The sequence below is a fragment of the Ictidomys tridecemlineatus genome, chromosome 5 (assembly GCF_052094955.1).
Source record: "Ictidomys tridecemlineatus isolate mIctTri1 chromosome 5, mIctTri1.hap1, whole genome shotgun sequence".
NCBI lineage: Eukaryota > Metazoa > Chordata > Mammalia > Rodentia > Sciuridae > Ictidomys > Ictidomys tridecemlineatus.
The window spans coordinates 175,674,123-175,702,113 of NC_135481.1; the positions used below are offsets into that span (position 1 = coordinate 175,674,123).

The 27,991-nt window shown below is 37.5% G+C and overlaps 1 protein-coding gene and 1 non-coding gene across 8 annotated transcripts in view; one reads left to right on the plus strand and one right to left on the minus strand.

Annotated features, from left to right (window-relative positions):
• Window positions 1-27,991, plus strand: part of Tpx2 (TPX2 microtubule nucleation factor) — a 54,818-nt gene that overhangs the window by 2,847 nt on the left and 23,980 nt on the right. For 2 of the 7 annotated variants that reach the window (XM_021723244.3, XM_078051582.1), the window contains exons 2-9: window positions 437-545; window positions 10,107-10,281; window positions 15,376-15,495; window positions 18,694-18,820; window positions 21,426-21,551; window positions 22,610-22,735; window positions 24,672-24,793; window positions 26,263-26,414. In XM_021723244.3, the coding sequence (XP_021578919.2) occupies window positions 10,176-10,281; window positions 15,376-15,495; window positions 18,694-18,820; window positions 21,426-21,551; window positions 22,610-22,735; window positions 24,672-24,793; window positions 26,263-26,414 (879 nt within the window). In that variant the 5' untranslated portion in view covers window positions 437-545; window positions 10,107-10,175. Of the gene's footprint in view, window positions 1-436; window positions 546-10,106; window positions 10,282-15,080; window positions 15,200-15,375; window positions 15,496-18,693; window positions 18,821-21,425; window positions 21,552-22,609; window positions 22,736-24,671; window positions 24,794-26,262; window positions 26,415-27,991 lie in introns of those variants that run through there. The other 5 variants (XM_078051581.1, XM_013356500.4, XM_040274658.2 and 2 more) reach the window with 5 other exon arrangements.
• Window positions 23,448-23,521, minus strand: Trnaa-ugc (transfer RNA alanine (anticodon UGC)). The gene has a single exon. It is a non-coding gene; the product is annotated as a tRNA-Ala (tRNA).

The window sequence follows — 27,991 nt, forward strand, 5'->3', positions numbered from 1 at the left end:
TATACACTAAGAAGTCTAAGGATACTTTTACAGTGATGCAACAACAATCTGTTAAGCAGTTTGGCATGTTAGGAGGTCCATGATCAGAAGCAGCCTTTTCTGGTGGGGGCAGGGTACGGGGTATTTAACTGAGGGGCACTCACATTGAGCTACATTCCCTAGCCCTTTTTATTTAATTTTTTTATTTTTGAGACAGGGTCTCATTCAGTTGCTTAGGGCCTCTTTAACTTGCTGAGTCTGGCCTTGAACTTGTGATCCCCATTGTCTCAGCTTCCAGAGTTACTGGGATTACTGTGTGTTAAGTTATTGCACCTGGCTCATCCTTTGGTTATGTTATGATTCATGTTCTTTTATTTATGGACCCCTACTATTGTTCATTAACCTTTTTTACTACAAAGAATTTGAGTCTTTTTCATCACCTTTCTGCTATTTCCAGGTTTTTAACAAGAAATATCTTCCTGACTTCAAGATTTCAGGAAAGAGTATATTGCAACTTTTGAGTCAAGCCTGTAGGCAAGTGGATTGACAGACCCATTAAACCACAGGTAAGGTTGTGTTTACAGTGAGTTACATTAAAAAAGAAGGGAAACATTAATATATAATGTTTAAATAGGTGCCTTTACAAGGTAACATTTTGAAAGGAAACTTATGTCATATGTAAAAACAAAGAAAAATCACCCATTTTCCTACCTCTTAGATAAAATAAAGCTATCATTTTGATAGATTTCATTTTTTTTTCTGTGCCTATATTTTGTTTTAAAAATTAGAAAATAATAAAAAAACTAAAAAACCTTTGTTGCTTTTTATTTACATAGTAATTAGGTCATGAATATTTATTTACCCATGCTAAATTTTTCTATAATCTAATTTTAATGGTTATATGGTATTCCATTATATGATTCTACTATAATAACTTACCCACTGAAATTGCTAGTCAAATTATTTTTAATTTTCAGAAACGCCAAAACAAGTGGCTGGAGCTGGGGCTCAGCGGTAGAGCACTCGCCTAGCTAGTGCGAGGCACTGGGTTTAATCCTCAGCACCACAGAAAAATAATAAAATAAAGCTATTGTGTCCAACTACAACTAAAAAAACAAACAAAAAAGCCAAAACAAGCCTGGCTCAGTGGCACATGCCTATGATCCCAGTGGCTCAGGAGGCTAAGGCAGGAATATCGTGAATTCAAAGCCAGCCTCAGCAATGGTGAGTTGCAAAGCAACTCTGAGACCCTGTCTCTAAATAAAATACAAAATAATAGGACTGGGGAAATGACTCACAGTTCGTGCCCCTGAGTTTAATCCCTGGTACCCAAAAAAAAAAAGCCAAAACAAAATTCAACATAAGAATGCTGGGTTTTGTTTTATTTTCAGTACTAGGGATTGAGCCCAGAGCTTTGCCCATTGCTAGGCAAGCACTAAGAATGCTATTTTTTAATTTTATTTAGAGACAGGGTCTCATGAGTTGCTTAGCACTTTGCTTTTACTGAGGTGAACTTGTGATTCTTCTGCCTAAGCCTCCTGAGCCCCTGGGATTATTGGTGTGTACTACAGCACCCAACTAAGAATGCTATTTTTAAGACTTTTGCTATACCAAATGTATAATCAAGTTATACTCATGATAACACCAAGTTGCCTTATGAGATTATGTTCATTTACATATCTACTAAAACAGTATATATTGATATAGGCATACATATGTATATTTTTAAAATAGGTAAGACATTTGCATGACACAAAAAGCAAAACAATATAAAAATTATAATTGCAAACTATAATTGAAACTATATTATATATACACGTATATAATTGAAAATAACATTGAAATTATAGTTATGTGATAGCACAGGCCTGTAATCCCAGCTACTCAGGAAGCTGAGGCAAGAGGATAGGAAGTTTGAGGTCAGCCTTAGCAATTGAGTGAGATCCTAACTCAAAAAATAAATGCAAGGGCTAGGGGTATATCTCAGTGGTAAAGTACCACTGGGCTCAATCCTCAGTACTATAATAGGGGGAAAAAAAATCTAGTCCTATCAGTTTACTTCTCCCTGCTATTCCAGGCTAAACATGTTTGTTAGATTCTTGGATTTTTTTTTTTTTTTTTGCTTGTGGGTATTTCCTAAACCAGATACCATTTGAAGTATAAAAATCTCTATAAGGCTAAGTATAATATTGACATTTGTTGATGCTTGTAACATCTTACAGCCTCCCTCAGTCAACCCTTATAAGCTCTTGAAACTTCTTTCTGTTGAATTATTATAATACTTTGGAATGCTACAAAGATTTCCTTTGGTATCTGCAAAGATCGGTGTCATTATTTGACCTAAATGAAACAGCATCATTGATTTTTGTATAGGTCCTACAGCTCAGGAGTGGTTTGAGATTTATTGAGTTCTATGCATAAATTAATGCAGTACTGAGTTTCTAATCTTTAAAATGGATAATATGAATTTCACAAGTGTGAAAGAGAAATGATATAAAAATATATTTGCTTTAGGTTTTTGGACAGTGATGAATTAGAACAAGTGTCCATGTGTCCTGTTCTGACTTCTGAGTGTTTGCACAGTGAGGGATTGTCATTGGATTTTAAATTGACCCAATTTTGGAAGCTTCATAGATCTGTTTCTGTAAACAGATCTGATTTCAACATAGAAGTTAGCAAACATAAATGTGGAAACACAGAGTCCATTAAACTTTCTTCAGACTTAGTTTGTGACTTTGAATAACAGTTAAAATTGCACGCTGGATTATCTTGTAATTTACTGACTCTTGTTAATTCTTTATGTAAAGGAAAAAAAATGTAGGTGTTTTCTCTTGTTAAATGAATGTAACTCAGCTCTCTTTTGCTTGAAGTAATGTAACAGGATCTCTTATCCCTTGTGAAAGTAGGAGGGTGTTCCTGGGGAAATGGCACTGCCTGGATGGGACTATTTTAACTAACTATACTTCTAATGAAGTCTTGGCTTAACTGTGTTTATTCTGTTACATTACCAATTGCTTACCTCATGCTTTTCCCTCTAATAGAAATAGGCAAGACACATCTCACAAACTGGATAGTTTGGGAGCATCTGTCATACCAAAAGTCTTTGTTTTGCTAGGAGCTGCTAGTCCACTATTTCAGCCCTGCTTAGAATGTATCCTCTGCAGCTTTCCCCCACCCCCTCTGGTCCTGCACCTTTTGATTTATAGAGCTTGTCAAGTCTAGTTATTTTTGGTTTGAGAGTGAAGAGAGGCAGGAGGCAATGGGAGGTTAATTTCAGATGAATATGGAAATAGGTTACAATTGCTTCTTCTGCAGTCTTCCTCATGTGTATTTGTCCCTATTTGTTTTTCCTTTCTGTTTCTTCTCCCAGAAAAAGTCAAACATTTATTTATTTATTTTCACAGCACTGGGGATTGAATCCAGGAGTATTTTTTCACTGACCTGCCTCCTCAACCTCCTCACCTTTTTAAAAATTTTTAAATTTTGAGGCAGGGTCTTGTTAAGTTGCATGAGTTGGCCATGAACTTGAGATCCTTTTGCCTTAGCCTCCTTTATAGCTGGGATTACCTTGGCCATTAACTTGAGATCCTCCTGCCTCAGCCTTGTTTATAGCTGTGTACTACCTTGCTTGGCTCAATCATTTTTTTTAATCTGTAGAACTCTGCAGGTCTCTTTGTCCTTTAGGTATCACTTCCATCAGGAAGCCTTCACTGACCCTCCTTCACTTTGTTCTCTGTACTTCCTGAGTGTGCTCTATTTATGCCCTGTTATTACAAGGATCATCCTGTATCCTATTTGTCTTTATTTCTCGTTTGGCTGTGAGTTCCTTAAAGTCTGTTTTTTGGAAAGAAAAAGTGAGCTGTATGATATGATGGATTGGCATTTAGTAGGCAGTTTTTAAAAGAACTTAACTAGATCATAACATGTGGGATAGGGCTTTTTTCCTCAGGTGAATTGCAGGATTATTCATCATTAATAACTATTTCTCCACTCAGAATATTTCTAGTTTTGCAGGAGTCTTAGCTGTGGCAGATTCAGATAATTTTGAAATATGAAGCTAATTCTCTTCTCTTGCTTGGCAACTTGGCTTGTTTGGGCAAATGTGGTTGACGCATGTCTCTCTTTTTTTTTTTTTTCAGTGGGACCTGTTGACAGAAATTCAATCTTGATTAAGGGGTGCAGGAAGGCATCCAGTTCCCACCATGCTTTTGGCTCATTTAAATGGTTGTCTTTAGCTCCAGCTAGTTCCATTTTCTGCTAGATCTTAAGGACTTTAATATTTGAAGTTTTTAACCTTCTAATATTTACTATTTATGGGAGAGGTAGTGTGGTGAAACTGGCATGACCCAGCAGTTACTACTGGTTTTCTTTATGTATTTGTGCTGTTTGTTGTCATTGAAGAGAATCAGGGTTCTTAATTCATGTTTGTTTATTCCTATTTTTCAGGGAGTAGGGATTGTTTTATGCATTGGTTACATAAGACCAAAAGATAGTTTAAACAAAGTGTTTTTTTTTTTGTTTGTTTGGTGTTTTTTGGTACTGGGGATTGAAGCCAGGGGCACTTTACTGCTGAGCTATATCCCCAATCCTTTTGATTTTTTTATTTTGAGGCAGCGTCTTGCTGAGTTGCTGAGGCTGGCCTTGAATTTGCAATCTTCCGCCTCAGTATTCCTGGTCACTTACAAGTGTGTGCCATTGCACCCAGCTAAAAGCAGCTTTTTTTTTTTAATACTTTTTTTTTTAATATTTATTTTTTAGTTGTACACAATACCTTTATTTTGTTTATTTGTTTTTATGTGGTGCTGAGGATGGAACCCAGGGCCTCACACGTGCTAGTGAGCGCTCTACTGCTGAGTCACAACTCCAGCCCTAAAAGCAGCTTTTTAAAGAAGAGGTCATGTTAAGAAAATAATATTTTGGTTTTAAAATTTCACCTAACTGAAGATTAAGTATACTTGGGTTTTTATCTCTCGCCCTTTATCCCTCACTAATAAAGTGCAGTCCTAGACCTCAGAGGAGAACCTTTGTGATGCTTGGAAAACCTGCTTAAATGGTTTCCCTCTTGGGGCTGGGGATGTGGCTCAAGCGGTAGCGCGCTCGCCTGGCATACGCGCAGCCAGGGTTCTATCCTCAGCACCACATACAAACAAAGATGTTGTGTCTGCCGAAAACTAAAAAAAAAAATAAATATTAAAATTCTCTCTCTCTTTAAAAAAAAAAATGGTTTCCCTCTCTTTTTTGGTATCAGGGATTGAATTCAGGGGCACTCGACCTCTGAACCACATCCCCAGCCCTGTTTTGTATTTTATTTAGAGACAGGGTCTTGGGGCTGGGGATGTGGCTCAAGTGGTAGTGCGGTCGCCTGGCATGCGTGCGGCCCGGGTTTGATCCTCAGGCACCACAAACGAACAAAGATGTTGTGTCTGCTGAAAACTAAAAAATAAATATATATATATTTTAAAATATTTATTTATTTTTAGTTTTCGGTGGACACAACATCTTTATTTTATTTTTATGTGGTGCTGAGGATCGAACCCAGCACACTGCGCATGCTAGGTGAGCATGTTACCACTTGAGCCACATCCCCAGCCCCTAAAAAAATAAATATTAAAAAAAAAAAAACAGAGACAGGGTCTTACTGAGTTGTTTAGTGGCTCACTTTTGCTGAGGCTGGCTTGGAATTTGCGATCCTCCTGCCTTAGCCTCCTGAGCCACTGGGATTACAGGCGTGTGCCATTATGCCCAGCTCCATAGTCCCTTTTACTCTACAATGTCTACTCAGAGGTTCTCACCTCTATGCCATACTGGAGGTCAAACTCAAGAGCAAGCTTTATGCCTCTGAGTTATACCTTTATCTCTTTTTATTTTGGGCTAGGACCTTGCTAAGTTGCCTATCTGATCCTCCTGCCTCAGTCTCCTGAGTAGCTGGAATTATAGGTGAACACCACTGTGCCTGGTTAACTTACATCTATATAGAGCAAAAACTATATGCAAAAGTACACACTTAGAATAAAGAGAAATTAAAGGATAATGTTTTGTTTGTGGGAAGATTTCAGCTCAGAGCTTTCCTAGTATACTTAGAAAAGAATTTGTAATTTACCAAAGTTTTCCTTATGAATAATTTGTTGGGGATGTGTAGTTTTTTTATGTAGCATAATTTATTTGCCTTTGTTTTTGGTTTTTTTGGTACCAGAGATTGAACCCAGAGGTGCTTAACCACTGAGCCATGTTTCTAGACCTTTTTATTTTGAGGTAGGGTTTCATTACGTTGTGAGGCTGGCTCTGAACTTTGCCATCATCTTGCCTCAGTATATTACCATGCCCAGCTCGTTTGTTGTTTTTTTGCAGCAGTAGATATCAAACCCAGGGCCTTATGCATGCTAGGCAGGGGCTCTACCACTGAACTACATCTCTAGCCCTTGTTTTTCTCTAATGGTTTACTGTGATTTGGTTATCTATCTTCTTCTGAAGGGATGATTATAGGAAAACCATGTGCATGAAAGAGACTCCAGATTTTAGAATTTTTTAGATCTCATCTTTTTTTTTGGTACTAGAGATTGAACCCAGTATTCTTTTTTTTTTTTTTTTTTTTTTTGAGATAGGCTTCATTAAATTGCTGAGGGCATTGCTAATTGCTGAGGCTGGCCTTGAATTTGTAATCCTCTTGCATCAGCCTCCCATGTTGCTGGGATTACAGGTGTGCAGCACTGCACCCAGCTTAAATATCTATTTTTAAATAAATTTGAGAGGCAGTGGATAAGAATAGAACCTTAATGCCTATTGGGGTTCAAACCTTGGCTCTGCTACTTCTTAGTTCTGTGACTGAATAAGTAGTAAATCTCTGGGTCTCAATTTCCTCACCTTTTGTGGTAATGTTCAAAATGGAAGATAATAATAGTACCTACTTCGAAGAATTTTTGTGAGGATTTAGTTAGTTATTAAGTGTAAAACACTGCTAATAGTGTCCAATGCCTTCTGGACTGCAAAATAGATTTAAGGGTAAATAAATACTACTTAACTAGTTTTTTAAACTGAAAATGATACGTTTATTTATTTATTTATTTATTTTTGTGGCGCTGGGGATTGAACCCAGGGCCTTGTACATGGGAGGAAAGCACTCTCCCAACTGTGCTGTATCCTCAGCCTTAAAAATGATGCATTTATATGATAACAAAACATATTCAAAGAGCATGAATAAGCATATTGAGTATTTGACTACATGAATGAAACATATTCAAAGAAACTTTTCATATAGTGAAAATTTTTTCCCAAATTCATAAATCCCAGCTCCCTTCACAGACCCAACTACCATTAACATTGTCTTCTTCCACATATAAATATATATATGATTATAGATTGCCTTTTCCTCTTTAAAACAATGGGGATGCACTCTTTTTAAATATATTTTTAGTTGTAGATGGATACAATATTTTTATGTGATGCTGAGGATCAAACCCAGTGCCTCACATGTGTGAGGCAGGCTGAGCTACAACCCCTGCCCTCAGGACACACTCTTTTTCACTTGTATTTCTCACTTAATTGTTCTTAGAACTATTCTATACATATTGCCACATCTGCAGTTACCTAATATTAAAGTTATTTAATACTTCATAATATAGTTGTGTCATAATTCATTCTACCAATCTCCTATTGATGGGATTTGGTATTTTTTTTTTTAAACTTTGAACAATGCTATATTAACTTTCTTATACATGCATAAGTATTTATAAGATAAATTTCTGTATTTGGCAAGACCTATCAAGAAAAAACATGGAAACTGCCCTCTAAAGAAGCTAACTGAATAGCTTCATAATTTTAAAAGAAAAGAGAGAATAAAAGGATGTGAGGGGTTAAACTTGAACATTTTTCCAGGTGTTTTTCATCACCTGCTTTGGTAGAATCATGAATTTTAGAAGGTTAAGTGGGATTGCTGCTTGTTACATTCCTGCTTCTTCCCTCCCCCAGCTTTAGTTGTGTTCATTACATTCCTGCCTGGGAAGTGTTCCCAGTGACCTTAATTAGGCATTAAGATCATGGGAATCCAAGATTTTCCCATGTCTTCCAGCGTGTTCACAAGAACATGAAAACGTCCTTCTTGTAGCAAGCCAGTTTTAACCACTGTAATCACTGAGAAATTCTTCATTGAGGGTCTTTTGAATAGAAAAAGTGCTCAAGAAAAGGAAAGGTATCAGTAGGTCAGATGGCACTGATAATATCTGAGGATAGTATATTTCATAGTATTTGAAATATCGTCTCATTTATGGGAAGTAGGTGGGTAGGGAGATAATGACTGGCATTTAAATGTAGAAAATACTAGAGAGGCCTACTTGTTTTTGAAAGTGTGTGTGTGTGTGTGTGTGTGTGTGTGTGTGTGTGTGTGTGTGGTGGCAATACTGGAGGTTGAATCTAGGGTTACTCTTCTGCTGAGCTACACCCTCAACCCTTTTTATTTTTTATTTTGAGACAGGATCTCACTAAGTTGACCATGCTACCCTTGAACTTGCAATCCTTCTGCCTCAACCTCCCAAGTTGCTGGGATTATAGGTGTGCACCACAATGCCTGAACAATTTTTGAATGTATTTTTAAGGAAAGAAAACCTGTATTTGGCAAAACTGCATCTAGCTTTTACTGTGTATAAAGTACTGTGTTAAGCTACTTAACAAATGGATGAGGTATAAATAAATAAAATCTGTTCCTGTGTTTAGGAATGTCAGTCTATTGGGAGAGACATTTGCATGGTTAACTAATATAAAATTGAATGGTATGTGCAGGGTATTGTGGTGTACACCTGTAATCCCAGTGACTCAGGAGGCTGAGGCAGGAGGACCACAAGTTTGAGGCCAGCCTCAGCAATTTAGCCAGACCCTTAGCAATTTAGCAAGACCTTGTCTCAAAATTTAAAAGGGATGAAAATATAGCTCAGTAGTAAAGAACCCTTGGGTTCAATCCCCAGTAGCTAAAGAAATAAATGTGTTTAAAAAAATTGAGTGGTGTGTATTATATCAGTGATATAAACAAAGCTTGGATTTTGTAAAGACGTCAGAGATTTGAATTGGTCTTTGGTAGGATTTTTTTTGGTAGATATAAAAGTTAAGGTTGAGGGAAGATAATAAAATAATAAATATATAAAATACCTGGTGCCGCAGTCTGGCTGGGCACAAATCCCAAGCCACTCAAGCGGGAACAAACTTTATTTCCGAACTCCTGTGAACACGCCACATGGCCTTCTCCCGGGACACACCACACACCAACCCCTTCTCCAGCACTTCCCCAACCAACACAACTCTCCAGGAATCTCCAAAGTGGCCAGCGCCTGAGGCGGACAGCAGGGGTCTAATATACAATTGAATACACAGTTTAACATAACCATATCATCATCTCAGTGGCCATGTATCATTCCAACTGGGCTGTGGCTCTCAGCAACCCGGCCTAGCCAGGCACAGTGGTATACAACTATAATCCCAGTGACTTGGGAGGCTGAGGCAGGAAGATTGTAAGTTTCAGGCCAGACTCAGCAACTTAGTGAGACCTCAGCAACCAAAATAGAAATAAAAAGGGTTAGGGGTTATAGCTCAGTGGCAAAGTGCCCCTGGATTCAATCCTTAATAAAAAAAAAAAAACCCAAAAAACAAAGAAAGCCACAACACAACAAAATACACTCTGTACGGTATATAACATTGTGAAGTTCTCTTTGTAATAACCAACATCTCAAAGAGTGTGTTCAAGTTACTAAAGCAAAAACCGGAACAACTAATTTTTAGGTTGATTTGACATAGAAATGCATATTGTCCAGATGATTTTCTGAATTGCAAAATTCAGTAGTAAAACCAAAGTAGTTGTTGGGGAATCAGTGCCTTAGATTAATGTGCAATCAAATTTTTTTTTTTTTGGCGGTGATGGGTAACAGGGATTGAACTCTGGGGCACTCAAACACTGAGCCACATCCCCAGCCCTATTTTGTATTTTATTTAGAGGCAGGGTCTCACAGTTGCTTTGTGCTTCACCATTGCTGAGGCTGAATTCGAACTCTTGATCCTCCTATTTCAGCCTCCCAAGCCGCTGGGATTACAGGCATGTGCCACTGCTTCTGGCTGCAACCAAATTTCTGAATCATTTCTTTCCTCAGAAAGTGACCTGTTGAGAAAAGTGATACAAATACTGAAAAAAACCTGCTCTTCTGCATTAAGGGTGGACAATGTCACAAGTTACAACAACTTATTCTTTCGATGCTCCCACGGACTTTATTAATTTTACATCTTTGGATGATGAGGAAGATTCCGAAAACATAGATTCATGGTTTGGTAAGTGCTTTCTCTGGCCATTTTACAATTAGTGGCTTGATTTTTCTCTGAGTACCTTTCAAACAGAGTTATTTATCTGGGCAGTGGTACACATCTATAATCCCAGCTACTCAGGAGGCTGAGGCAGGATGATTGCAAGTTTGAGGACAGCCTGGCTGGGCAATTTAGCAAGACTTTGCCTCAAAATAATACCCAGCCAGGCATGATGGCACACACCTGTAATCCCAATGACTAGGGAGGCTAACGCAGGAGAATTGCAAGTTTGAGGCCAGCCTTAGCAATTTAGCAAGATCTTAAGCAATTTAGCGAGATCCTATCTCAAAAGAAAAGAGGCTGGGAATGTTTCTCAGTGGTAGAGAGCTCCCCTGGGTTCAGTCCCTAGTACTGCAAAAGGTAAAACAAAACAAAATAAAAAAACAAGAGGAATTAGAAAACAATTTTAATATACAAACCCCTTTATGCACCAAGATACTTTGTCATCCCTGACTTGATAGAAATATATTTGACTTTTGACCTACATGGGTCCAGTCATACATGTTTTTTTTTTTAAGATTTGTGATAATTTAGAAAAACTTGCCAATAGCAGAGCTTAGAAGTTTCAGAAAGTTCAGTATGCCATGAATGCACAAATTTTATTTTGACATGGGAGGATGAATGGAAAGGCATCCTACCATTGAGCTACATCCCAACCCCTTTTTTATTTTGAGATGGGGTCTTACTAAGTTGCTGAAGCTGCCCTTGAGCTTGAGGTCCTCCTGTCCAAGCCTTCTGAATTGTTGGGATTACGAGCATGTGTCACTGCTTTTCTAAGGAGCTATTCACACTTGCAGATTCCGCACTTTTGCTTTTGTTCATTGTACATTGTTCAGTGTTGCCACTTGTTTAGTGATAGTTTTCAGAATTTCTGATATAATGTGTATTCATTTCCTTTTTCTTTTTCCCTTCTTCTGGAGATTGAACTCAGTGGTAGCCCATTTGCCCAGTAGTACTCCTACTCTTCCAGTCCTCCTCTTCATTGTGCATGCCTAAAATTTGTTTAAACAATATTTTATTTTGTCATTTAGTACCATAAAATATGTACAAATCAATTATGAAAAGTTAAAATGTATCAAAACTTAACATAGACAGACTCTTATGGACTATGTATGGTGCCAAATGCTGAGAGAAATGTAAACAAATGTAAAGATGTGACATTAAATTATAACTGCAGGGGGCTGGGGCTGTAGCTCAGTTGTAGAGCGCTTGTCTAGCATGTGTCAGTAAGGCACTGGGTTTGATCCTTAGCACCACATAAAAATAAACAAAAGCATTCTGTCCATCTATAACTACCAAAAATCATAATTGCATAAAATTAATTGTAGTAATACTATATAATTGTTACAATTTTGTAATTACCCTCATTGCAGGGAACCTAAAATTCTCTGTAAATTTTTTTTAATATTGTTTTAATAATAGATGGGCATAATTGTAGATGGGCATAATTTTATTTATTTATTTTATATGTGGTGCTGGAGTTCAAACCAGTGCCTCATGCATGTGAGGCAAGCACTCTACCACTGAGCTACAACCCTAGCCCTCTCTACAGATTTTTGACTGTGAGAGTATGCACCCCTAATTATCAAATTGTTTAGTGGTTGGCTGTAATTAAAATGCCCAATATTTGGGGAATGGACTGTAAGTACAAATTAATGTTATTTTGTAATTGAAAATGGCAGATATTCAGGCTTTGAGGATGTATAGGAAAATCCAGATGAAACAATGTTCAGTAAGTCTCCAGGAGGCATACATGTCTGAAATGATGACAGCCACAAGAAATCTTATAAGCAGGGCGTGGTGGCGCACGCCTGTAATCCCAGTGGCCTGGGAGGCTGAGGCAGGAGAATCTCCGATTCAGAGCCAGCCTCAACAAAAAGCAAGGCACTAAGCAACTCAGTGAGACCCCGTCTCTAAATAAAAATACAAAATAGGGCTGGGGATGTGATTCACAGTTTTGGTGCCCAAATTCAATCCCCTTTACCAAAAGAAAAGAAATTTTGCTCTGTATCATTTGACATAGACTATAATATTACAACTTGGATATTGACATTGATATAATATGCCAATTTTACTCAGATTTCCCCGCTTTTACTTTACTTCATTTGTGTGTGTGTATATGTATTAAATTCTCTTCAATTTTATCACTTGTGTAGGTTCATGTTTCTGGTACCTCAGTCAAGATCCAGATGTTTTATGTATTTTTTTCTTACCAATGCTGGGGATTGAACCCAGGGCCTCCTGCATGCCATGCAAGCACTCTACCATTTGGACTACACCCAACCCTTTGCACAAGTTCCCCACCCTCCCCTGCCCCCACCCTCGCCACCAGCCTCTTTTGCTGTATTGGGATGAGTTAAAATTTGTGATGATTGATTTGTGCCTTAGCCTCTCAAGTTATTGGGATTATAATATTGGGGACTGAACACAGGGACACTATATTACTGAGCTTCATTCCTGGCCCTGTTTTATTTTTCATTATCGTTTTTTTGGGAGGGGGTCTTGGGGGGTAAACCAAGGGGTGCTTAACCGCTGAGCCACGTCCCCAGCCCTTTTTTTGTATTTTATTTAGAGATGGTCTCACTGGGTTACTTAGGGCCTCACTAAGTTACTGAGGCTGGCTTTGAATTTGAGATCCTCCTGCTTCAGCCTCCCAAGCTGTGGGGATTGCAGACATGTGCCACTATGCCCAGCTATTTTTTATTATCTTATTTTATCTTTATTTATTTACTTACTTTTTGAGATGGAATTTCACTATTTCCCAGGCTAGCCTCACACTTTTGGGCTCAAGAGATAACCCCCCATTTCAGCCTCCTGAGTAGCCGGGACTATAGGTGTGTACCACTATTGCCCTTTTATAATTACATTCCCTCTGCCCGCCTCAATTAATTTTCTTTTAAATATGTATTTTTTTTACTTGTAGATGGACACAATATCTTTATTCTGTTTTTATGTGGTGCTGAGGATCAAACCCAGTACCTCATTCCAGGCGAATGCTCTACCACTAAGCCCCAGCCCTAGCCCCCAATTTATTTACAAAAAAAATTTTTTTTAGATGTTGACGGACCTTTATTTTATTCATTTATTTATATGTGGTGCTGAGAATCGAACCTAGTGCCTCACACATGCTAGGCAAGTGCTCTACCACTGAGCCGCAACCCCAACCCCCCCAATTCATTTTTTTTTAAGAATTTTTTTAAAAATATTTTTTAATTTTCCGGTGGACACAACATCTTTGTATGTGTTGCTGAGGATCGAACCCGGGCTGCATGCATGCCAAGGGAGCGCGCTACCGCTTGAGCCACATCCCCAGCCCCCCAATTCATTTTTAAGTGGAAAGATTTTGCTCCTAAAGACCCAGTCCTCAATAACATAATTGCCTGATTTGGTTCTGTGATGTGGCATATAGTCTGAAGCCAGGCCACAATGTTTATTTTTTTTAATAGTCATAGATGGACACATGCTTTTATTTTTTTAAGTTTTTTAAATCCAGTGCCTCACACATGGTTATGTTTTTACTTAACTTCGGAATAATAATGTGAGATCAGTGGTTGATGAGGCCCCTTCATTTTATTCTTTCTCATGTCGTCATCCTCCTTGAAGGAGAAATCAGTATGTGGTAGGGACAAAAATGGATCCTTTGCAGCCATACTTGGCACTTAAGTATAGTGTCCCAATGTGAAGGCATCTGCCATTCTCTTGGGAAAGGATTTTAGTGGTATCCATTGGGAATCCTGAGAGGAGTGGTCTGTTGGAAATGGTTTGGGAGGAAGGGGTATATAAGAGGGCTAGCTATCCTAGAAGGGTCTTCCCTGTGTCCTTGCTTCTCTGGAACCTGGAGGAAATGTCTGGGCTGTCTGAGGATTTCTTTTTTCTTTCTTTTTTCTTTGTTTGGTGGGCTAGAGATTGAACCCAGGGCCTTGAGTTTACTAGGCAAGTAGTCTACCAACTGAGCTATATCCCCAGCCCCTGAGGATTTCTTTTTCCAAGATTGTCTTTAAACAAACAAACAAACAAAAGAATGAAAGAAAAAGAAATACTAGCATAACAATACTATTACATACAACTTGGCAGAAAAAAACTTAATCCCACAATCTTTCAGAACTTTCTTATTTTAATATATTACTTTCCACTTTTCTTTCAGATAATCATGTCTTTTTATACACTTGCAATTAGAGCATACAGGCACAGAGATGTTATTGCTGGGGATCACTGCTTTCCTGCAGCTTTATCAGTGTGGTGTTGGTAGAATAGACTTTTCACTATTTTGCACAGCAGAATCTAAGATAAAACTATCTCAGTTAGGACTGGGGATGTGGCTCAAGCGGTAGCGTGCTCACCTGGTATGCGTGCGGCCCGGGTTCGATCTTCAGCACCACATACCAACAAAGATGTTGTGTCCGCTGAGAACTAAAAAATAAATATTAAAAATTCTCTCTCTCTCTCTCTCTCTCTCTCTCTCTCTCTCTCTCTCTATCTATCTATCTATCTCAGTTAAGAGAGAAGCTAGCTCTGCTTCACTTGCATGCCTTGCACATGCATGTCTCATCTTGTCAGTTGTAGAAGCAGGTCTGACTATACAATATCCCTTGTAAGTCCTACAGTTCCTGGTGGCTACAGTTTACTTTAAGAGGAACATAATGTATTTAAATAGTAGACAAGGCCAGGTCATGTTTGTATGGCCCTGACCGTGTATCAAGCAAAAGATAAAGAGCTATTTACACTTGCAGATTCTACACTTTTGCTTTTGTTCATTGTACATTGTTCAGTGTTGCCACTTGTTTAGTGACAGTTTTCAGAGTTTCTGATATAATGTGTATTCATTTCCTTTTTCTTTTTCCCTTCTTCTGGAGATTGAACTCAGTGGTAGCCCACTTGCCTAGTGGTACTTCTAACTCTTCCAGTCCTCCTCTTCCTTTTGATTGCTAGAACTTTGCTTGTTCTTCCTAAACAAATTGGAAAGATACTGGAAGGGGCTTTTTTCCCTATTTTAAGTACCTGGTGCAAATTTGTTTTGCTTTTATTCATTGTTTGGATGATGATGACTTTGCTTTTTTGCAGATGAGAAGGCCAATTTGGAAAACAAGTATCCTGGGAATGGGACAGGAGAGCTTTTTCAGAGCAAAACTTCTGTGAAAAAGGCTAATCTTCAGCAAGCTAATGACACACCTTTGAGACCAGGTAATAAAGAACATTTTTAGAAATTTTTTTTTTTTTTTAAGAGAGAGAGAGAGAGAGAGAATTTTTTTTTAATATTTATTTTTTAGTTTTCAGCAGACACAACATCTTTATTTGTATGTGGTGCTGAGGATCGAACCCGGGCCACACGCATGCCATGCGAGCACGCTACCTACCGCTTGAGCCACATCCCCAGCCCAGAAAAAAGTTTTTTGACAGAATGTGGGACAGTGTATTAGGAACCTGAGGACCTGGGAAATTACCTAAATGCTGTATCTCTTGGTTTATTATTGGTGAACTGGGCTAGTTAATTTCTTTCTTTTTCTTTTTCTTTTTTTTTTTTTAATATTTATTTTTTAGTTGTAGTTTGACACAATACCTTTATTTCACTGATTTATTTTTATGTGGTGCTGAGGATCAAACCCAGGTTCTCGCACGTGCAAAGTGAGCACTCTACGGCTGAGCCACAATCCCAGCCCTTCTTTTTTTTTTTAAAAAAAAATTTTTTTTTTTTTTTTAGTTGTAGATGGACATAATACCTTTATTTTATTTTTTTATATGGTGCCGGGGATTGAACCCAGTGCCTCATGCATGCTAGGCAAGTACTATACTACTGAGCCACAATCCCAGCCCCTGAGCTAGTTAATTTCTTGATGATCATAAAACTAATCTTGTTCTAATTATTATTTTAATTCTTGGAACTTGAACTAATATAAAATTTTATTGCTAGGTGCCTAATTATTGTTGTTTTATGACAAAACCTAACTTGGGTCTGGTTGGGAAACAAAACAGCAGAAGAGAAGAGTGTACTGCTTACCATTATATATGAATTCTTGGACTTATGTATTGATTTTAAAAAGATGATTGAGCTGGGTGTGGTGGCACATGCCTGTAACCCCAGTGATTTGGGAGGCTGAGGCTTGAGGTCAGCCTTAGTAACAACAAGATCCTGACTCCAAATTAAAAAAAAAAAAAAAAAAAGAAAAGAAAAGAAAGAAAGGATTAGGGATGTAGCTTAGAGGCAAAGTGCCTCTGGGTTCAATCACCTATACCAAGGGGGAAAAAAAGATGATTGACATTTAAACTGGTGGTTACAGGGCTGGGGATGTGGCTCAAGCGGTAGCGCGCTCGCCTGGCATGCGTGCAGCCCGGGTTCGATCCTCAGCACCACATACCAACAAAGATGTTGTGTCTGCCGAGAACTAAAAAATAAATATTAAAAATTCTCTCGCTCTTTCTCTCTCCTCTCTCATTCTCTCTTTAAAAAAAAAAAAAAAAAGAAAACAAACTGGTGGTTACTAACTCTATACAATATTGTCTCTTTGATCAGAATAGGAGCAGCATGCATTCAGAGGTCCTAAAACCTGTTTTTCTTTTTAGTTGTAGATGGACACAGTACCTTTATTTATTTATTTATTTTCTAGGGTAGTAAAGATTGAACTCAGAGGCACTCAACCACTGAGCCACATCCCTAGCACTATTTTGTATTTTATTTAGAGACAGGGTCTCACTGAGTCGCTTAATGCCTTGCCTTTGCTGAGGCTGGCTTTGAACTTGCTATCCTCCTGTCTCAGCCTTCCCTGTGCTGGGATTACAGGTGTGTGCCACTGCACCTGTCTGTTTTTTAAAATTTATTTTTATATGGTGGTAGGATTGAACCCAGTGCCTTACATGTGTTAAGCAAGTGCTCTACCATTGAGCTACAACCCCAGTCCCTAAAACCTCTTGAAAATGATTTTTTAAAAAAAGTAATGGCTCGGTTGAGATATAGTTCATTTATCGTGTAATTCATCTACTTAAAATAGACATTTCGGTGTTTTTTAGTATACTCAGAGCTGTGCGCCTATCAACTTAATCAATTTAGAACATCTGAAGATTATCCTGTGGGTAAATCTGAAACTGATCTCAGTCACTTTGTAACTAGAGGGGCTGTATCAGAGATATAACCATATTTTCAGTGAACTTGATTAGTTCATAGTCTGTGCTGCTAGGCTGACTTTCAAATAATTGATTGTGGGTATAGATGGTATCTGTTGAGTTCAGGATCAGAACAAGGACCCTGAACTTTGGTATCCATCTTTTTTTTTTTTTTTAAATATTTTTTTAGTTGTCAATGGATCTTTATTTATTTATGTGCAGTGCTAAGAGTTGAACCCTGTGCTTCACAATGCTAGGCAAATACTCTACCACTGAGCCACAACCCCAGCCTGGTATTCATGTGTCTTTTGCTTTTTCTCTTTTGCCTGCCTGCTTGCCTTCCTCCCTCCCTCATTCCTTCTTCCTTCCTTTACTCCCTTCCTTCCTTGCAATACTGGGAATAGAATCCAAGAGTGCTGGGCTGTGGTTGTGGCTCAGAGGTAGAGCACTCACCTAGCATGTGTGAGGCACTGGGTTCAGTCCTCAGTACCACATAAAAATAAAATGAAGATATTGTGTCTACCTAAAACTAAGATAAATGAATAAATAAATATTAAAAAAAAAAAGAATCCAAGGGTGCTTTACCAATGAATTATATCCCTAGTCCTTTTAACTTTTTATTTTGAGGCAGGTTCTTACTAAGTTATTGTGGCTGGCTTAGCAAGATCAAACTTTTGATCCTCCTTTTTCAACCTCCTGAGGTCCTGGAATTACAGAGTTGTGCCACTGCACCCAACTTGCATACTTTATTTCTGCTTTAACCATAGTAGCTTTTAAAAAATGTTTTATTTTGATGGGCTGGGGCTGTGGCTCAGCAGTGGCGCACTTGCCTGGCATGTGTGAGGCACTGGGTTCAATTCTCAGCACACATATAGATGAATGAAATGGAGGTCTGTCAACAATAGAAAAAAAAATTTTTTTAAAATTTTTATTTTGAGACAGAGTCTCGCTAAATTGTTGAGGTTGACCTAGAATTTGAAATTCTTCTACCTCAGCCTCCTGAGTTGCAGGAATTATCGGCATGTGCTACCACTTCCGGCAGCAAAGTAGCTTTTATAAACAGACTGCTACATAAGATATCACTGGAACTAAGAGTTCCGTTGTTTAGGAAGGGTATGTTTGTGTGTGTGTGTGTGTATGATTTCAACCTAGAATTCTGTATTAAGTCATATATATTCTGTATTAAGTCATATATATATCTATACTTATATAATATATGTCTATATGTTTTCTAATCTGTTGCCTTTGGATTTGAGTGCCAACTTTTTTTTTGGTTTTCCACAGTTGACAACACTTATTACAAAGAGGCTGAAAAGGAAAATCTTATGGAATATTCCATTCCTTCAAATGCTTGTTCTTCCCTGGAAACTGAGAGAGCCGTATCAAGAAATACTCCAACCCAGCCTCAGAGGTAAGTCTGTATTAGGGCTCAAAATTATGGTTTTGCTGGTGGTGCACATCCCAGCAACTTGGGAGGCTGAGACAGAGGATTGCAAGTTCAAGGCCAGCCTTGGAACTCAGCAATTTAGCAAGGCCCTAAGCAATTTAGGGAGACACTGTCTTAAAATTTAAAAAAAGAAGGATTGGAGATGTGGTTTGGTGGTAAAGCACCACTGGGTTCAATACCTGGTACCAAAAAGAAAAAAGTTGTGCTTATAATCATTTTCAAAAAAGTAATAACCCCGCAGATCACCTCCTATGTGTCCACTCTGTTACACTCTTTTTTTTTTTTTTTTTTTAATTAGTAGTTGTAGATGAACAGCATGCCTTTATTTTATGTGTTTATTTTTGTATGCAGTGCTAAGGATTGAACCCAGTGCCTCACATGTAAGCACTCTGCCGCTGAGCCAGGGCCCCAGCTCTGTGTTACACTCTTTATGTTACCTCATTTAACACATGAATTGTAGCTTGTAAGCTTAGTTTACAGAGCTCAGTCATACTAAGTTGCTTGCCCAAGGCAAGTCATTTCATAGTTAGAATTCAGATCCTGATCAGTCTGGATCCAAAAGCTTTGTATGCATTTAATTGTTACATCTTCCTGATGTCATATTTTTTGAAGGTTTCATTTTTATTTATTTTATCTCTCTTTTTTATAACTTTATTTTTATGCAGTACTGAGGATCAAACCTATTATCTTACATGTGCTAGGCAAGCACTCTACCACTGAGCATCAGTCCCAGCCCCTGTTTCTTTTTTTAATTCCTCAATGTTTCTCAAGCTTTCTCATGGTTATATTTGCGTAGTATCTTTTTCTTTATACCCCCCCCCCCCCACTGGGATTGAAAAAGTTTGAGTGCAGTGCTAGGCCAGTGCTCTAGCACTGAGTTACATTCCTAGCCTGTTTCTCTTTGTTGAGACAAGTCTTACTTAGTTGCCAAGGCTGGCCTTGAACTTGCAATCTCTTACCTCAGTCTTCTGAGTAGCTGGGATTAGTCATGTGCTATCTCACCTAGCTTGTAGATTTCTTGCTATCCTTTAACTTTTGACCTATTTTTGACTTTTATTTTATTATTGTCACTTTTATTTGTGTGTTTGGGATCAAACTGAGGACCTCATGTATGCTAAATGAACACTCTACCATTGATGCCCACCCCTGATTTTGATTTTAAAGCTTATCTTTTATAGATAATACTTAGTTTGATCTTGCTTTTTAATCCAACCTGATAATAATTGCATTTTGTTTAAAATGCTTATATTTGCTTTTACCATTTCTGTATTATAATCATGAATTTAATTAAATTAGAACTGCCTTTGTACTTGGTGTTTTCTATACATCTCATCTTTTGTTGTTGTTCTGATTTTCCTTTCCTATATTTGTATCATTCAAATATTTATTTGTTTGTTTGCTTATTTATTTATTGTGCCAGAGATTCAACCCAGGGCCTTGCACATGCTTGGCAAGTGTCTACCACTCAGCTCAACCCTAGCCATCATACAAATAATTTTTAGTTTTGTATTTTAATTCATCTATTGGCTTTTGAAGTGTGTGTGTGTGTGTGTGTGTGTGTGTGTGTATGACAAAATTTATAATGAGTATAGCTGCTGCAGACATAATGTTCTTCAGAAACATGAAAATTGTAAAAACTACAAAAGATTATAAAAAGCTTAGAATTATTATCTACATTCCAAAAATCTAACTTCTCTTAATATATATATGGAATTCTACAACACTGAGTGAAATAAAACACAAAATTATACTTGTAGTAGTCTGATTTTTATATTTTATGAAGTTTATTGTTTTCCCTAAGAACTAATATATCATATTTATGGGATGCATGCTTATTTGGTAACATGATAAAGAAAAAGTGATGATTACTGTAAAAATCAAGATAGCAGCTATTGTCAGTATTCTGTTTCTTATCCTAGGTGCTGATTTCATGAGTCTTCACTTTGTAATTATTTAAGTATTTATTTGTGTTTTGTTCACTGTTTCTTGTATTTTTCCAAAGGTAGGGTCTACTAAAAGAAAAAGGAGAAAATAAACACCTTAGTCAATTTCTAGAAGCTCTACTCTAATTTTAAGTCTGATGGTAACAAGCTATGGCAAGTTACTAACATGTTGACTAAAAGAGTCAAGCCTTTTCATTTCTTTTGACTCTGACCTATAAAAGGAGGGAATTATAGGTGATTGCTGGCAAGTTATTTATTTATTTTTTTTACAGGAAGTAGAATCTTACTATATACCCTGGCTGGTCTTAAACTCCTAAGTTCCATGACCCCCCCGCTCTCAGACTCCTAAGAAACTCTCAACAGTACACTCAACTGTACCTGCTCTATTTTTTTTAAAATCAGGTTTATTGAGATTTAATTTATAAACACAAATTTATTTAACCAAAATCTTATTGTCAAATTTCAAAAATTGTGAGCAACTTAAGAGAGGTTAGATTTTTGGAATGTAGATAATAATTCTAAGCTTTTTATAATCTTTTGTAGTTTTTACAATTTCATGCTTCTGAAGAACATTATGCCTGTAGCAGCTGTATTCATTATAAATTTTGTCAATTCCTCTACCATAGAAGATCTCTTAGACTCTCTGCTCAGAAGGATTTGGAGCAAAAAGAAAAACGCCATGTTCAAATGAAAGCAAAGAGATGTGCCACTCCCGTAATCAGTGAAATACCACCTTCCAAAAGAATGAAAGTGTAAGTAGCCTGAGCGTCTAACTCCTGAGAGCAGACGTACTGTGTGTGCCTTGTTTACCACCTGTAAGGTTAATTTCTTTCCGAGGGAATAGGGTACAAGTAAAATATGTACATCCGCAATATGTTTGGTGCACCTGGATCTGGGGAAGCTTAAAGCTGTGACCATGATGAGGTAAATTGTTATATGCACCCTGGAGGATGTCAAATCTGCCTTGGCACAGATTTTATTTCTGTTTGATTCCCTGTCTAAGAGCAAGCTGAATATATAGTATTGGTTCTTATTTTTACCAGTTAGGAATGTATTTTGCTGCAAGTCATGGTCTATTCAGCTGAAATGTTTAAATAATAGTGATTTATTTGCTTTGCAAAGTAGTTTGCTGCTGGCTTTGGTTCTATGGGTAAATAATGCCAGGGCTAGCATCTCTGATTCTTAGCATTTTTTTTTTTTTCATTCTTGTGGCTCAAGGTGGCTGCTCTGTTTCTCAGCTTTTTCCTTTTGCTTCTTGCCACATTATCACAAGGTAGCTGCTGTATCACATTCATTTTCAAGAGAAGGAGTACAGCAATGGAAGGAAATTGAAATCTTTCCCAGAAGCCTTTGAATTGTATTTTAGTTGCCAGACTACTACCTTGACCCTTAGTTGCAGTGGAGTCTGTTAAAGCAAGTTCAACACTTGAGGTAGCTTTGGTATATTGGTGATTCCTCCCAAACTGGGGTTTTGTTAATAAGAAAGAGATGGAGTAGATATTAGGAAGGGGATTAGATGTCTGCCATTTGTTCATTTGATGATGAGCTGATAGAAAGAATCCCATCTTACTCTACCGAATCACCGCTGGTCAACCTTTACCTTGACCTCTGTTGATGTTTTCAAAGTTTATTCCCTGGAACCTTTGGTATATATGTTCAGATGATACTATTGAAAGAATTATGTGATTGATACATGCTTACCATCTTAAAAATGAGAAAATTTAAACCACGTGGTAGATTTGGAGAGGAGGATGGTGTGGCATATGCTTTAGGACATTGAGAATATATTTTGTGTCCTTCTGAACTTAAGTTCTACCAACAAAAAGAAACCAGAGGAAGAGGAAGGAGGCAGTTCTCAAGATACTTCTCAAAAGACTGAATCTTCCTCAGAGAAAGTCAAGGGCAGACATACTATGACTTGCACACCATTCATAAAGTAAGTTTCCCTATTTATATTTTAGAGCAAATAGATTCCATTTACAAAAAGGTACATCCTCATTCCATTTGGTGCTCCTGGAGCTTGGGAAACTCCTCTAAAGTTGTGACCAGGGCAAAGTGAATTGTTACTAGTGTTCTGGAGGGTGCTTATACTTTAAATAATGAGAAAATATGCTATTAAAGCAAATTTAAAATATAGAAGGAAAAGGTAAAGATTCTTACTATATACATTGAACAGTTTTAATTTTTTTAAGTTTTAAATGGACACAATATGTCTATTTTTATTTGGTGCTGAGAATCGAACCCAGGGCCTCACGCGCATGTGAGGCAAGTCCTTTATCACTGAGCTACAACCCTAGCCCAACAATTTTCATTTTTAAAAGCTCCCTTTTTTTTATTTATATGCGATGCTGAGATTCAAACCCAGGGCCTCACACATACCAGGCAAGCACTCTACCACTGAGCCACGATCCCAGCCCGGCTCCCTTAGGCCTTTATCTAAGTAGATACACATACTTTCATAACTGTTAATAAAGAACTTTTGGGTTCTGTTTTATTCACTTACCATGACATAGTTCAATCATGCCTGCTTGCCCTGTTTCCCTCCCCTCTTTTCCTCCCTTCCTCTAGTCCTCCCTCTCTCTTCTTTTTCTTTCCCTTCCTTTCTTTTTTCCTTACTTCCTTTTTTTTTTTTTTTTTTTTTTGTGGGACTGGGATACTGGGGATTGAACCCAGGGCTTTGTGCATGCAAGGCAAGCACTCTACCAACTGAGCTATATCCCCAACTCCTTACTTTCTTTTATTGGGAATTGAACCCAGGGGCACTCTCTATCACTATTTTCCAGTCCTAGTCCTTTTAGTTTTTTTATTTTGAGACAGAGTCTTACTAAGTTGCCCAGGCTGGCCTCAGACTTTCTTTTTTTAAAAATTTTTTTTTTAGTTGTAGATGGACACAATAACTTTGTTTGATTTATTTATTTTTATGTGATGCTAAATGTACAAGGCAAGTGCTCTACCACTGAGCTACAACCCCAGCCCCTGGCCTTAGACTTTTAATCCTACTGTCTCAGCCTCCTGAGTCTCTGGGATTATAGGCATGTGGCACTGAACCTGGCTAAATAATTTTTTAAAAAATTCATATAGGTAAGAAATGACAGGGTTGAGATTTGAACCCCGGTTGACTTTACTTCTGTCTTCTCTATTACACTTACGTATTCTTTGTTATATTTGTTGGTAAATATTTTTCCTATTCTTGTTTTTTTCCTTCAGTATTGGGAATCAAGCCAAGGTCTTGCAGATACTAGGCAAGCACTATACCTCTGAGCTACATCCCTAGTCCTCTTTTTTTCCCATTCTACTGTTTTTTGTTTTTGGTTTTTTTAGTTGTAGATGGACACAATACCTTTATTTATTTTTATTTCTATGTGGTATTGAGGTTCAAACCCATGCCTCACATGTGCTATGCAAAATGCTCTACAGCCTCACTGTTCTACTGGATTTTTTTTTTTTTTAGTTGTAGATGGACTATCTTTATTTAATTTAATTTATTTATTTATATATTTTTTAATGTGGTACCTGGGATCCAACCCAGTGCCTCACACATGCTAGGCAAGCGCTCTACCACTGAGCCACAGCCTCGTCCCTGGATTTTTAAATTAAATTTTTTATATGGCATAAAAGCTAATCATTGCACAGATTTGTGAGTCTTTTATAGTCTGTTTTAGCTATATTTTTTCCGAAAAATTTTTAAATTTTGAAGTATGCATATTTTTTATAGTGTTATCTAATTAAGCCAATATCTGCTTATTAGATAATATTTTTGGATTTTGATGCTTACTTATCATAGATTAAAAACAGTCTATATAATACCTTTAAGTTCTTGTGAATCATTGGGCCTCTTTCTCCTCTCATCTCTTTTAATGATTTCCCTTTAGGCAAAAGGTTTTAAAGAGTACTGAGGAGCAAGAGTTGGAGAAGAGAATGAAAATGCAGCAGGAAGTAATGGAGATGCGGAAAAAGAATGAAGAATACAAGAAACTTGCTCTTGCAGGAGCAGGTCAGCTTGGCTCTGGTTGAGACTAATTTTTGAGGGGTGCTTTTTATAATCTTGGTAGGGTTTTCTGAGGTCTCTAAAGCAAAAAAAAAGGCTTTCTTGGTAGTCATCACTAAAGGTTGGGTGTATTAAAAGACTGGACATGAATTCCATTTATATCTCAATGATTATTCCATAAAACATTTTATCTGCATTAGCCCTTCCTTAGGTGTGCTATTCCTCCTCTTTGTATTAGAAAAAGAAGGAACTATGATTGAGACAAAACGCAATATAATTATACAGGCCAGTTTGTTGTTGTTTCTTCCTTTTATCGTAAAGGCAAAAAGAGCTGAGTCAACTTCACTTGTAGTTGTGGAGGAAAAGTATAACTGAGGGAAAAGATTACAGTTTTGCTTTACTTTGACATAGATTTATTAAGTCAAAACTAAAGAGTCTGCTTACTGGGTTGAAAAAGCAACCATGGAGTTTATAAGGTTTACTTCTTAGGGATGCTAAGTTTGTGTTTCAAGTCATTGTATAGGAAGTGATAGTGTAGCTTAGTAGCAGAGTACTTGACTAGCATATGTGGGGTTCTAGGTTCAGTCTCTAGCACCCCCCACATGAAAAAGATCAGTCCATAGCTTTTCCTATCAAAAGTATTCTAGTAATTTTTTCTCCAGAGTAATGATTATACCTAGGAAATGGGATTCTTCCCTTTGCTTGTATCTGACCAAAGGGCTTCAAACCCAGTAGGACTTAATAAACATGACATGTGTTAGTGTCCCTGAGGACTGTTTTCAGTTCCAGGTTACATGTAGATAGTAAAAAGATCCATGGTAATAGGAATACCAAAAGGATTAATGTAAAAGAGGATTTAATGATGTTCTGTATTCTTTTTGTGTTAGGGGAGGTGGGTAATGGGGATCGAGCCCAGCAGTGCTTTACTACTGAACTATATCTCCAGTCCCTTTTTATTTTTTTTTTTTGAGAGTTTCTTGCTGAGTTGCCAAGGCTGTCCTCAGCTTTGTGATTCTCTTGCCTCAGTCTCCTGAATTGCTGGGATTATAAGCAGGAGCTACTGCACTCAACTGATGTTCTCTATTCTTTTTTTTTAGAGAGAGAGAGAGAGAATTTTAATATTTATTTATTTTTTAGTTTTTCTTTTTTTTTTTTTGGCGGACACAACATCTTTGTATATGGTGCTGACGATCGAACCCGGGCCACATGCGTGCCAGGCGAGCACGCTACTGCTTGAGCCACATCCCCAGCCTGATGTTCTCTATTCTTTTTTTTTTTTTTTTTTTTTAAGAGAGAGAGAGAATTTTAACATTTATTTATTTTTTCTTAATTCTCGGCGGACACAACATCATTGTTGGTATGCGGTGCTGCTGGGGATCGAACCCGGGCCGCACGCATGCTAGGCGAGCGCGCTACCGCTTGAGCCACATCCCCAGCCCCCTCTATTCTTAATGTTATCTCTGCTTCTCACTTAGGGCAACCTGTGAAGAAATCAGTGAGCCAAGTAACTAAATCAGTTGACTTCCACTTCCGCACAGATGAGCGAATCAAACAGCACCCTAAGAACCAGGAGGAGTATAAGGAAGTAAACTTTGTATCTGAACTTCGAAAGCATCCATCATCTCCTGTATGTTGATAAATTAATTCAGTTAAGACTTCAAGTGTAGCATTTGTGGTCACTTTTTACAGTAGTACAATTTAGAGAAGTATATATTTTGAATTTAAGTAAATCTTTTGTAAACTGTGTGGCTTGGATAAATCATTCCTTCCTGGGAACTATCTTACTAAGTTGCTCTGAAAATGTAATTGATTAGATGCATAAAGCACATTCAGTTTGAGAAACTGAAGGTATAGGCATTTTTACTGTCATAAAATTCTTGACAGACTCTTACGTTTGCAAAATTTTATACAGAATATAAGAGAGGTTATGGGGAAAATGAGGTTGGGGCAGGTCACTCAAATTCTATTTAATAAAATTATTATTTATTAAAATTATTTATTAAATATTAATAATAATTCAAAAAATTCTAGAACTAATAATCTACTCTCATTTGTAGTTGGCATCATCAGTTTTTTTAATTATTTCTTTTTTTTAAAGATGGACACAATATCTTTATTTATTTATTTTAAATATTTTTATTAGTTATTGATGGGCCTTTATTTATTTATTTGTATGTGGTGCTGAGAATCAAACCCAGGGCCTCACACATGCAAGCGCTCTACCACTGAACCACAGACCCAGCCATATTTATTTATTTTTTTATGTGGTGCTGAGGATTGTACCCAGTACCTCACAAGTGCGAGGCAAGCGCTCTACTGTTGAGCTATAACCTCAGTCCCTGGCATTATCAGTTTTTTTTTTAATATTTTTTAGTTGTAAATGGATATTTAAAAATTTTATTTATATGTAGTGCTGAGGATTGAACCCACGGCCTCACACATGCCAGGCAAGTGCTCTACCACTGAGCCACAACTCCAGAGCATCATCAGTTTTTAAAGTCGGTCAGTTTTTTTTTTTTTTTTTTTTGTAGTTGTAGATGGACAGAATACCTTTATTTGTTTATTTTTATGTGGTGCTGAGGATCAAATTCAGTGCCTCACACATGGTAGGCACGCGCTACAGCCCCAGACTAGTCTTGCAGTCTTAAACCCTGAATTTGTGTTCCTTTTAAGATATATCCTTAAACTTTTCTTCCTGTCAGAGACTAGTTTTATTAAAATTAGTGATTTAAGGAGTAGGCTTTTTCATCAGTTATCTGCCTGACCTGATGCAGACCCAGAGCCTGGTCAATTGACTTTAAAGGGTTTGGGTAGGATGCCTTTGCAGCATTTTTTTCCCCCATTGAATTCTAAGAAAGTTTGGTCTTGATTAGTTCAAAACACTCACATGCTTGGGAAAACTAAGTACTATTGAAAAAAAAAATTTGTTAAATGCTAGATTTTTTTTTTTTTTTAATAAAGGGAGATTAGTGCAGTGGTGCATGGGTGTAATGCCAGCTACTTGGGAGACAGAGGCAGAAGGAATGCAGTTTTAAGGCCAGCTTCCATAACTTAGTAAGACCCTGTCCCAAATTTAAAAAGCCAAAAAACAAAAAGGTTGCTGGGAATGTAGCTCAAATGTATTACACAGTTTATTTATTCATTCATTCTTGGAGTTCTGGGGATCGAACCCAGGGGCACTCTATACTGAGCTACATTCCTAGC